The sequence below is a fragment of the Galeopterus variegatus genome, unplaced genomic scaffold, assembly GCF_000696425.1.
Source record: "Galeopterus variegatus unplaced genomic scaffold, G_variegatus-3.0.2 Scaffold3053, whole genome shotgun sequence".
Taxonomy (NCBI): domain Eukaryota; kingdom Metazoa; phylum Chordata; class Mammalia; order Dermoptera; family Cynocephalidae; genus Galeopterus; species Galeopterus variegatus.
Window position 1 is genome coordinate 71,206 of NW_007729164.1, and position 12,497 is coordinate 83,702.

At 37.4% G+C, this 12,497-nt stretch overlaps 1 protein-coding gene across 2 annotated transcripts in view; it reads right to left on the reverse strand.

Annotated features, from left to right (window-relative positions):
• Positions 1-12,497, reverse strand: part of ROS1 (ROS proto-oncogene 1 , receptor tyrosine kinase) — a 129,710-nt gene that overhangs the window by 3,533 nt on the left and 113,680 nt on the right. For both annotated transcript variants that reach the window (XM_008583823.1, XM_008583822.1), the window contains exons 41-43: positions 12,242-12,445; positions 11,029-11,163; positions 3,845-4,008 (exon numbers count right to left, since the gene is read on the reverse strand). In XM_008583823.1, coding sequence (XP_008582045.1) covers positions 3,845-4,008; positions 11,029-11,163; positions 12,242-12,445 — 503 coding nt within the window. The remainder of the gene's footprint in view (positions 1-3,844; positions 4,009-11,028; positions 11,164-12,241; positions 12,446-12,497) is intronic.

Below are 12,497 nucleotides of genomic sequence, written 5' to 3' on the forward strand. Positions count from 1 at the left end.
GGGAAAGGGGAAGGTATGAGGGGTTATGGAGTAACCGGGTAACGGACACAAAAAATAATTACAATTGGTAATGATGAACATGCTAATAATATTGATTTAATCATCACATACTGTACACAAATACTGATAGTCAATTCTGTACACTATAAATATGTATAATCGAAAATAAATGATTTTTTTAGAAAAAAAGAAATTACTTTATCAAATGCCAAGTTTGGTTAGTGCCAAAGTGCTGGATACCTATGGAAAGATCCAACAGTTATAATGATTGCCAACATGTATAGCCATTGAGAAACTCATAAGGATAATTCGCTATGTGTGATAATAGCAATAAAAATCGTCACGAAGGGTTAGGAAGAAAAAAGATATTTAACTTTAAGTAGTCCATTGGCCCAGATGATTGAGGAAATTAGGCTGTTCTTAAAGGGCTTAAAAAAAATTAGGCTAAAGGAAAGTTTAGAATTTCAACACAAACTTAAATCTATAAGGTAGGTCTAACTACTCACGTTATCAGCCTATTCATTGCTGTACCATTAACCCATTAAATAGCATATTGGAAAGCTTCCTATCAAACATGATTTAAAAAATTTTTTTTGCTTGCCAAGTTGTTTGAAAAAGAACCTTTTATACGAGGCAAATAAAGTCTTTTTGCAAACTCTGTTGCCGTGTGTCAAAGAAAAATCATTAGCTAACTACTTTACTGGTTCATAGTACTTACAGCAATATTTAGACTAGACCCTGGCACGCTTTCAGCAATTAGTACATTTTGTTGCATAAAGAACTTATGAGAGACAGTGGTAGTCAGGGAGTTTGTTTTGTTTTGTTTGTTTATATTTGTTTAAAAATTATTTAATAGAACACTTACGAGTCAGAACTTAAAGCAAATATCCTGAACAAAGACAGCACGCACTCAGCAACCTCTTTAAGAGGGCAATATTAAAATAAAGACTTCCAAGTAAGACAGGGTATTTACAGACGAGACATATGCCGGCTGACTGGCTATGTTTAGAACAGCAGAGGAGCATTTAGATTTGTTTCCTGTAGAACTCTCTGGGACTGATGAGGTGATGTTTACACAAATGTTTGGATGAAGTCACTGGGATATTTTTACTAGATGCCCAGATATGTTACTAATCTTCTCTCTCTATCCCTTTCCACCTCATTAGGTCAGTAGGACCACAGGATAGGCGTGGTATTGTCGCTCCCTGTAATACTAAGCCCTTTATTATTTTTTTTTAAAGAAAAGTCTTTCCAATGGATTTTCTTATCTTCTTATATATCTCCAACAATAACAATGAAGACAAACATTGTATTGCTTTGCTAAATATGCCCACCAGTCTGCAAAGCAACAAACTATTATTAAACACATTCTCTCATTTAAAAAGTAATTAATGTAGGCATGCCTTCAAGGGACTGTTCCACTATTTCTATCCCTCGCAAATATGCAAACTCTGCCTTTCATTCTATTTCATCTCTTTGCTGCCTCTCTTGTTCAGTCACAATCTCAATTGTCAAGTTTTTTAGTGATTTCCATATCTCCTTCTATTCCTTATCTTCAAAATTTACATTCATTGTAAATAACAGAATGATGTTTTCTCTTTTACTAAAATTATACCTCTTTCATGGCCCAGAATTTCTTGTTTCTGTCTAAATTATCATAGTTTGATTATATTCCCTGTTAAATTATTTCTGCATTTATGTCTGCTTCTCTATTTTTATGAGTGTTATCTAGAATTTTAGTTTCCTTATCTCAGCCATGTCTCTGTGAAGGCTGACAGCAAAGCCTCTAGAATACAACCAAACTCTCACCCCACGTATTGCCATTTATCTATCTTAGGAACAAAAGATTTCCTTTTATGTATTGGCACACTACCCCGGATCATGGTTCCTTTAAAGTTTCTATATGTGAGGTTATGGGAAATAAGAACCAGGCCAGTCAGGAGCAGATTCAAGTGGCTTGAGCAAAACAGTATTATTCAATAGTGAACTGGTGACACCTACCACTCCTGTGGATAGAGATACAGTACCATGACAAAGACAACTTTCCAACTCACCAGTTACAGCTGTGAAGTTCACTGTTAAACTCTGCATACACAATTTTTAAAAAATCTGACTCTCATTTCTCAGGGAAAAGAAATATTCTCTCCTCTTCTTTTTCTTTAAATCAGACAAATGCTACACATTAAATACAGGTGCTTAACACACCTTGCCCAAAAGTCAATAACTCTGTTGAAATAAGTTTTTAAAAATTTATCAAAATTTCATTCAGAGAAATGTTTCCTTAAGGAAGTGTTTAGAAAATGAGAAGGACTTAGTGGTATCTACAATGGTTTAAAAGTATGTTTTTCCCAATCCCATGTGATCTTCACACAGGCAAGTTTATGTATAGAACCTTCCAAAAGGATGGGGTTCCCGTAGCAGTTGTAACTCCAATGTGCTCTGCCCCTGGCACTCTGAGAGTCAGCTCAGTGCCACTATGAGGAGGTGGGTGGAGCCAGTGTGAGACTATTGCACAAGGCTTTCTCTGATGAGGCTAATGGTGCATGGCCAAGGCACACACAGCCCTCTCCAGCTTGTTGCTTAGCTGTTCATTTTAAAGAAGTTTCATGAGCAGAGCCTTATGTTCATATCACATTACCCAAATTAGGTAGTCAGAAGCACCGTAAACAAGAAAAATAGACATTTGCCCTTGGGCTTCTTTTTTTCCTACTATAAGTCAAGTGCATCACTGAATGTGAAGTTCTCAATGTGCACTATACAGGGAGAGTAGATGACCCCATGACAGCTGTCGGTCACTGCAAAGACCAAGATGCCCAGTTTCTGAGAGATCCTGAGGCATGGTCCATCTTGCCAGGTTAATTTCTAAGCAAGAATGTCTTCATTTAAATAAAGAAAATGTCTCGCAAACTTTTAATAACAAGAAGGACTTCTACAGCAGCAGAAGAGGAATATTTTAAAATTCATTTTTCTGCAGCCAATTAGGCAAATGTATAGTAAATCTGATTTTGGAAATGAATTTGTTGATAACAGTATTTTAATTCTGTTTTGTGTTCTACATTAAACTAAACAGCTTAGTCTGTCCACCACAGTTGAATGGTTCCAGAGGATTATTGTCCTATTTACCAATATACCAAAGTCATAGAATCAGACTAGATCTTAGCAAGGCCTAGCTCACTATAACAATCATAGCAAAATTACTCAGCAGTTAGAAGCAAAGGGTTAGATGTATACCTAGCAACATGGATGGATCTTAAAAACATAGTGCTTAATGAAAAAAGAAAGAAAAGAAGCATTTGTGCATACAAAACAATACACATTTTACAGGAAAATATACAAATTCAAAGGTACACATTAAAGACATTGGAATGGTTGCCTGGCAGGGGAAGGGAGGAAGTGGAACAGGAGAGGAACAAGCGTATAAAAGGACTAAACAGACAGACAAAATAAGAGAGGAGCTCTGCATAGACCAATGATGATAATGTACCATAAACAAAGAGCCTATAATTAACTCAACTCTGCATTTGAGGTCCAAACTGGTGGAGAGGGGTGGGGAGGAGGAGGAGGAAAACAGAGCTCATGAAAATAGTCTAACATGTTAATTCTCCTCCTTACTATCTTAGATAATAAATCCAGGGACCATAGCACTATCCTTTTTTGTTTTTAATTTAGTGCACAATACAAATTTTTTTTTCAAAGAGTAATACAATAAACAATTGTGATGATGATGGTGCCAGTACATTATTCTTCTTATCCATCCTAAAATGTTGTCTGTGTACATTCCGTTTTAACCTTGTTCAGTTCACACTGGAGAGAAAACTAGAAAATTCTAATGAAGCAAACTTACCTTCAAAGCCTTCATTTGTGACTCCACTGGTGTTTGCGTCATCTCTGCACTGAGAAATAATATATAAAGAAGAATTTCTGAATAACTGAAGCTGATCTTGAATTTTCTGGAAAGTAGGCCTACGGTCAGGTTCTTGAGCCCAGCATTGGGTCATTAAATTCCACCTGGATGTGTGGGTAAAGAGGGAAAGTAAATGATGATTGGATCTCTTTTCTGATAATCAAGGTAAGGTCATTTTAGAAGTAAAAGAATTTGAGTTCTTGCCAGTTTTTCATAATTAATATAAATGAATCAGAACAAAAGCTTTGGTTTCTTATTTAAGAGTGGCTTTCGATATTCCTACTTTTATTACATAACACCTTTCTTTGAAAAGCTGACACTATTTCAACAGTTATTAACACTTATTAATCCAAATAAATAGATGAATAAATATGTGATTGGAAAATGTCTACTTGACATATAAGGGAACTAACAGCTATGAAATTTATTGAAGCTAAGATTAAACGATTTTACGTACATAAATACATTGATATCTAAAAGAATATAAAATTTACTCCAGTCCACACAGACAATTAGTGGCAGAACCAGAGGTAAAAAGTAAATTTGATTCCAGTGCTTTTACTTTTCGTTACACTGTCAGGTTAATTAAGAGACTCAGTTCCCCAGACATTCATAGCTGGTTGATTAAACATTATCTTTTCCTAGTGGTTTTCTGAAAAATGTCTGTGTAGCACTCTTAACTAGTATTCATTCAAAGATTTGCTGTACACTTATTTTATCCCAGCAGTATGTCAGGACCTAGGGATGTGGCAGTGTGGTTTCTGTCCTTGTAGGTTATATGCATAGTAAATGTAAGAGTGTGACAAAATTTATCACCCCATAACTCATATGAGCAGGAAAAAATAGTAACTTTTACATTGTCTGTAACAAATTAGGTCTTTTTCAGAGTCCCCACTTAGCAAAGAGAATTAACTTCACTTAACGGCAGTGCTGTTTACAACCTAGTCCAATCCACTGTTTTAAAAAATCTTTTTAGATAATATTCAGTGTTTTCTGGATAATTCAGTTTCCCTTATTTCAAGGCCATCCCTACCCTCTCCACTCTCCTCTCCAAGATAATGTCAGGATACATCGGGTAAGAGGCTTATGTGACTTAGTGTAGCTCAGTGAGGGGTCCTTCGAACTCCGTTGTGCCTTCCAGATCTTTGCTAGTTTCAGTGGCTCATCTGGAATTCAGTAAGGAGGGACTGGTCTGGTCCATTCTGTAGTGATCAGCCTCAATTTAGTCTATGAATACTTTACCTATTCTTTTGGCCCTTCCCCACTGAACTGGTCTTCCTTGGTCTCTCTCTAGCTGGAGCCTCCTCTGAGACTCTGTTATGTCCTATACCTGCTGCAAAGGCCCGGGGAATCCATTACTGTTTCTGCCGAATGTCCACAGGGTGCTCTTTGGCAGAATCTCTAGCTCTCAACAAAATGTTCACTTTTAGGAGACAAAGGACTTTTGGAGGTGTGAGCTAGATTTTCTCCATCTGGACATGCCATTCTACCTTTTTAATGATGCTGGGTCTCTCCATGTCAACGTAGGGATCCCCTGCTCAGTGACCAGTTTGACATCTCCCCAAACTGGGAGGGAGTGGGATAGCGGCCCCATGCCCTTGGTGTTTCCCACCTAAACTAACTGAATCCTGCAGAGGAGGTTTCCTGGCCTGGATAACCAATATCTTCAACCTCATGCCTGTGTCCATCAATTTTTCTTCTTTCTACACTTCTCCAGGGCGTAGGAGTGAGGTTTCTACTCACTTCCTCTGTTTTATTAGACTATACGTATACAAAATTGTATGTTATAGTGGCTCATACCTGGTACTAAACACACTAACAAGAAGCTAAACGGCTCTAGATAACCGTCTCTCTCCTCCATGCCTGCATTTCAAGTGTACAGACTTACTAAAAGTTCAAGTACCTGCTCTCTTTTTCGTCCTTCTGGAGCTGTAAGGCAGATTGGGGGCAGAGAGAGAGAACTGATAAAGCAAGATAAATTGGGAGGTATTTAAAAATATTAGTACTACTATATCAATAGATAAATATATATAGTTACAAATTATAAGATCTTTAAAAAGTATTAAAGAAAACAAACATGAGTCCAAACAGAGATGTAACCTTCTGGTAAATTGCTCACAGAAGGCCCCTCTGCAGAGATGACATTTAAGTCAAAGAACTTTGCAGGAAAATAAGATATTAGTCATGGGAATAGGGTGTGGATGGGAGTCAGGGAACACACTGGAAGAGGGAAAAGCATGTGTAAAGTCCTAAATTTGGAAAGAGCTTGGCACGGTTTAGAATCTGAAAGAAAGCCAGTGTCGCTGAAGTGCGGTCATTGAGAGGAGAGCATGAGATGCGATCGGAGAAGGAAGCCGAGATCATGCAGGTCTCACAGGCCAGGCAGGGAGTTGGATTTTATGTCATTTCAGTGGGAAGCTGTTGAAGGTTTTAAAGCAGGCATGACCTTTACATTTTTAAAGGATTACTCTGGCTGATATGTGGACAATAGACTGTAGAGGGGCAAGCTGGAAGCTATTAAAGAAGACTAGGGAGATATAGGTGGTTTGTACTCAGAAAATGGCAATAGAGGTAGAGCAAGGTTACATCCAATCACTAGGTGACAATGACCCAGAAAGCATTAGAGGTATTGTATTTAAAATAGCTAGCATCTATTTTAGGAATCATAATGCAATCTCCATTCCATTACAATGTGGCATGCAAACACCACTTCCATTTATTTCATTTCCTGACAAGCACTTCAGGTCAGAGTTAGTACTCAATAACAGGGCATTATGAAGAAACCTAACATTGGGCTGCTTTCTACGTGTTGACCTGATGACTTCTCATATATACTACAAGGAATTTACATTCTGTATATAGAATACCAAACTTCACTCTATTTTTAAAAAGTTAGAATCATAACTGAGAAATAAGTGAAAGACAACTTAATCTTTTACATATTTGCTTATTACACTGTGCCATTTAGAAATAGGGATGATACAAAAATCTCAATGAAGGATCATTTGACTTTGAAATAAGGTACTATAACTGATACCATATCAAGGAATTTAAACCCATAGTTAAAGTAGAATCTTGATGACTAATCCAAGGGTTGTCCTAAGAGTTAAGAGGAGAAACTGAAGTAGTATTATTATTATTCTCTACAGGAAACATTTCCTTTATGAAAGTAAAGCTGTAATTCAAAGATATTGCTGAGGCATAAACAGAATCTCTCAAGATTTGTCATATTTAAATTATGAAGTTTTTACTTATTTTATTTATTTATATCCTGCTTGATTCTACAAAGGATTCAAGATACTTAGTGGAGATTATTTAGAAGGAAAGGAAGAAGAAAGAAGGGAGAAGGGCGAGGAGGAAGAGGAGGAGATGGAAGGAAGGAGAGAAGGCATCCTTACAGCTGCCACTTAGCAGCCTGCATCTAACCCACTTGCTCTGCCCTCCCAAAGTTCAAGCTCCTGTTTGATCTATGTAATTTATTTAAACAGATATCCCTAATTTTTTCATCTATGGAGGTTTTAATTTATATTGAATTCAATCGTTTTTCTTTACTTAACTTTCCGATGGCAAACACATATGACCATTTTAATATATAAAACCTCTCTGTTCCACCATCCAGGGACAAATGAGGATTAAGAAAAGAAGAGCTAAATAAAGCAATAAAACTTTTACTTTTTTTTTTTTTACAAAAAGTAAAGAATACAACTGTGTTCTTTACACAAAGAATATAGCAACAAACTGGCAATGGAATAAAATAAAGAGGATTTTAAGAATTTAATAATCCTAAAAAATGTGTTTCTTATATCTTTAAAGTAAATTCTCAACAACAACTATAGCTTTGGCACAGCTTTCCCTCACAAATATGCCCCTGTCAGAATTCTGTTCATGCATTATATACTTACACTAAGTTATAGTCACAAATAATCAAACATATTATTCTAAATAAACTTGCAGGTCCTTCAAGTCTGTTAAAATTTACCTGGGTTCTAGTTCTAGGAAAATACTCGTTATAGTTGAAGTTTCTCATTTGCCTAAATATCGGGTTCACATTCCTCCACTCACCATGCAAACCCTTTACTTCTGAGACTCATTAGCCTTGTTCAGTATTAGTCTCTACGAATATTAAAGTCCTTGGATACATACAGCAATTGAAGTTCAACAGATGAAAATTTCATAGCATCTTTCAATATTAATGGGGCAAGTTTCCATAGGCATTTAAACAAGGCACATAAAATACAGATTTCAAGAATTCCCTTACTCATTATACCCAATCCTGGAGAGACCTAATTAGCATCTAGGAGCACATATTTTTAAAGTGTAAAAATAAGATGGTGAGCCTCCATGTTCTCCTGTTGTGGCCTCCTACAGCTGAGGGCCTCTCCAGTAATTCCACTTGCCACTCTGATCATCTGTCATAGAACCCCAAAGCGTTCTCACTTGAGCTCTGTCATTGAACCCAAAGAGCTCTCAAAGATTGCCCTTTGATCCCGTTTCTTCTTAGGAGTGTGTGTAGTGGTCGTGAAAAGCAAAGGCTGATGAGAATACTGACGGCTGGGCTTTGCACCATACATCCCAGGCTATGGGGAGAAGGGCAGGAATGCTCTGAACCCAGCATTCCACTAATAGCTGAGTACAGTGTAGCCATCTATGGGCTCACCTGGCCCAGAGTGCATCCAGGTGCTGAGTATTTAAGCAGTGAATAGGAGGTGCAGCGTGGCTCAGTGCAGACTTTCAACCCTCTAAGCTGGGCCTGTGATCTCAGAGACTGCTTCAAATAAAAATCAGTTTCCTCTGTACTCTAAGGAGAGTAGTTAATCTTTATCATGACAACTTAAGGCCTGACCAGATTGAATGGCATCCCTGAGAGCTCCATTTCCTAGCACAGCTTGTCTTCCTGATTGGCAACATATCTTTAACCCTTCACGGGGCGCCGCAGAGTCAGACAGCACTTGGGGAACTTGGAGCATTGTTTACTTTTTATTAATGATGTTCAAGTGAACTTCAAAAGCTCCAATGGAAAATTTTGGTTTCAAGAAAATTATGTTTTTATAAAAATTATGTTTTTATACAATATTAGGGCAATAATGTATGCAACGAATGAATTATTTAAAGTAAAACTAGATAAAACATTATCTTTTCCCACTCATAATCAGGAATAGTTTTCCAGTATTTTTCTAGCACTCATTATTCTTTCTTCTAGATTTTTACGTATCTTCAGACAAAGCAAAGTTCAACATACCTACATTTTTCTGCTTCACAAACCTACATTTTTCTGCTTCACAATACAGCAATTTATTATCTGCCTCCATCCTCCCCAAACAAAATAATTGAACATATCAGTCAAATTGTATAATTCAGAGATTTGTTCCTAAGGTACATATCCAAAAGTATTTCATGATTATGACGAGGTACATTACCCCCTGGGGCAGAAGGAAATAAGCCAGATAAAATCCTAACAGCATAAGGATGATTATGTGTAATTGAAATTCTGGGGAAAATTTCTGAGTGTTTGACAGATGTGTAGGAGATGCAAAACAGTCATTACTTTGCTAACTATGTAATTAAAACATTTCACATTTAGGTGTGCTGGGGTTTTTTCCTCAAGCCCTAGATCAAAGGTTTTCAAATTTTGTATAATTTCTTATCCTTAGTTTACAGAATATTTTTCCCATCTCCCCCCAAAAGGATCATGAACTTTTTTTTTTTTTTTGGCTCTGTTACCAAACTTGGTCAGGTGTGAATATATCTAATTTCCCCATAAATATTCCAGAAGCTGTAAAAGCTAAATCTGAAACAAGCAGTGGTTCGAATCTTCTTCTAGCTGGAAGATTTAAATAATACAAAAACATTCACCCAGTAGAACATCCAACCAAGGTGCCCAGCTCTTAATCATCTTTTGGCTCAAGTCTGAATAATCCTCTAAATAACACAACAGAGTCAAGGCAGTACAACCACGGTGTGCATTCGCATACCGCTAATTCCTTTTGCACTTGTCTGTACCACACAGTTTAGCACTTTATTACATGTTGGCTTGTCGTCCAACTGCTCCGTGTGCATGTCTTTTCATTCAAAATACATTCTTAGATGCTGAAGAGCTGTGGCCCTGGTTTAAACACCTTTGTTATCCACATAATCCTTAGCATGGTATCAGGCACATAATAGAGTTTATACTTGTTGATTATTTGTTCTTTTAGAAACTTCTTGGATAAAAAAACCTCTTGGAAAAACTTTCAAGATTTAATATTTCTGCTGAGCTTGTCCACAAGGAGGCAGATAACTCTCAGCATAATAACACAGCATTTTTTTTCTTTTATAAATAGACCCCAAATCACTAACTTTTCTTTTTTTTTTTTTTTTTTTTTTTTGTCTTTTTCCGTGTCCGGCAACGGATCACAACCCTCAGTGTCGCCCCCGCACCGGACCGGGACCGGCAACGGGACCGCAACCCTCGGTGTTGCTCCCGCGCCTCGCTCAGCCCGTGAGCGGGAATCGGTCTGTATGTGGGATCCGAACCCTCGGCGGGAGCGCCGCTGCGCTTCCCAAGCGGCGCACTATCCAGTGCGCCACCGGGCCGGCCCTAAGGATTACTATTAGAATTCAATAGTAGCCAGGATCAATTTGATAGAATTACTAATATTTAGCCATTTTGTGTTAAGTTCATAAGCGGATAATGTGTAGTAATACTATGTCCCATCAGTCAATATAAGCTATATCAACAAAGGCAATCCAACTTTTAAGCAATATATTCCTATTTAGTAAAATCTTTTAATATGCAGATTAAGATATTAGCCAAATCAGGTCTCCCAAAATAAAATGAATCTGTATGTGTGTGTGCGTACACACACATACACAGAGCTTTTGTTTATTTATTAGAATTCACTTAACCAGGCGTATAAATATATTGTCTCCAAAATTTGTTTCGGAGTGAAATATCATGCTCATAAATAAAAAGAAACCATTATGTATTTGATTAATTCTGTGCCACAATTAATTTACATTTTATGTGGGATGTACAAATGTATAAATTCCAGTTTTTATTTTAACATACCATACCAATGAAATTTAAGATTACATGAGAACAGTTTTTTGGTTTTTGAGTGCTTATGTTAACCTAATTAACTTACAGATCATCAGGACAATTTCTTGGTGGCTCCAGTCTCCCTCCTGTTTGCACATAGTTTAAAACATCAAAGTTGGAATGAGCTGGATAAGGTTGATGACCAAGAGTTAAAATCTCCCAAATCAGAATTCCAAAAGACCTAAGGATATTAAAGAGTTTGCTTTAATTATACTTATTACAAACATCAGGTTTACAGTAGTTTCTCCAACATTATTATTCCTGGGGCTATCAGAGTCTACTTTGTGATTGGCATTATTGGCCCTATAAAAGGCAAATGGTAGACTTTAAAGCAGGCTGCCTTAAGAAAAAGTAGAACAAGCCACTGCATAAGAACAACACTTCAAAGTTGAAGGGAAGGCTTAGCGGGGGTACACATGCACACACACAGCAGAGACACAGACACACACACGTGCACACACACATACATATGCATACAAACAAGCACACTCTGTTCCTCCCCTGGCTGAAACCTCACTGAAAGCCTCCATCTCCTAGGGCTTTCAGTACATCAAAATGCGGATACTCCAAGATGCGAGCAGGTGAGCATTTCACCATTTTCCCCCAGAGATTAAGAGGGATAGAGTGATAGTAAGAATGGAGAGGAAAGGCGTGAATACAAATTGGCAGCACTGAGGACCAATTTTATTTCATCCACAATTTTGCCTAGGGCTAGCCCAGCTTAAAAGTCGTTGAACAAATCTCTGTTTTTAGCAGCTTTAGTCAACAGTTGGGGGTCAACAAGCAAAAATGAGGGGTCTTATTCAAAAATAGATGTCCAAATAATAAACATCCCCAATGTCTTAATCTTTTGGCAATCCATGAGTTAAAGTATATTTATAAATTAATGACCAAGCATTCCAAAATTGTAGGCATTTGGGCACATGGTTGGACATTAGTTCATAAGTACCAATTCCCATTATTCATATGCTTCTATGCCTTTGGAGTGTAATAAAATTCTTGAAGTAAATGTCTCTATTTTATACGTATTAGTAAGATAAAAGTTCAAAATTGATTGGGGGAGGGGTGGAAACTGCTGAGACCCAGGAATAGTCCCACCTTGACCACCAGCTTTCACTTTAGCTTGAGGCAAATCACTTAACCTTCTCTGGTCTCCTGTTTTCTCACATACAAAAAAGATCAGCTGTCCCTTTAAGATCCCTTCTGGGCTCTAACATTTGATGGTTTGCCCATATTTCTCTGTGTTTCGTTAAGCTCACCATACATCAGATTGAGTAGTGAAGATTCCATCCATCAAACTTTCTGGAGCCATCCATCGAACAGGAAGCAGGCCTTCACCTCTCTTCCTGTAGTAATCATTTTTATAAATGTCTCTCGCAAGTCCAAAGTCCCCAATCTTCACTGTCCGTGAAGGACTGGTATAGTCTTTCACAGAGACAAGGCAATTCCGAGCTGCCAGATCCCTATGGCAGAAGGCTTATTTAATAATAATAATAATAATAAAGTTCCAGTTGT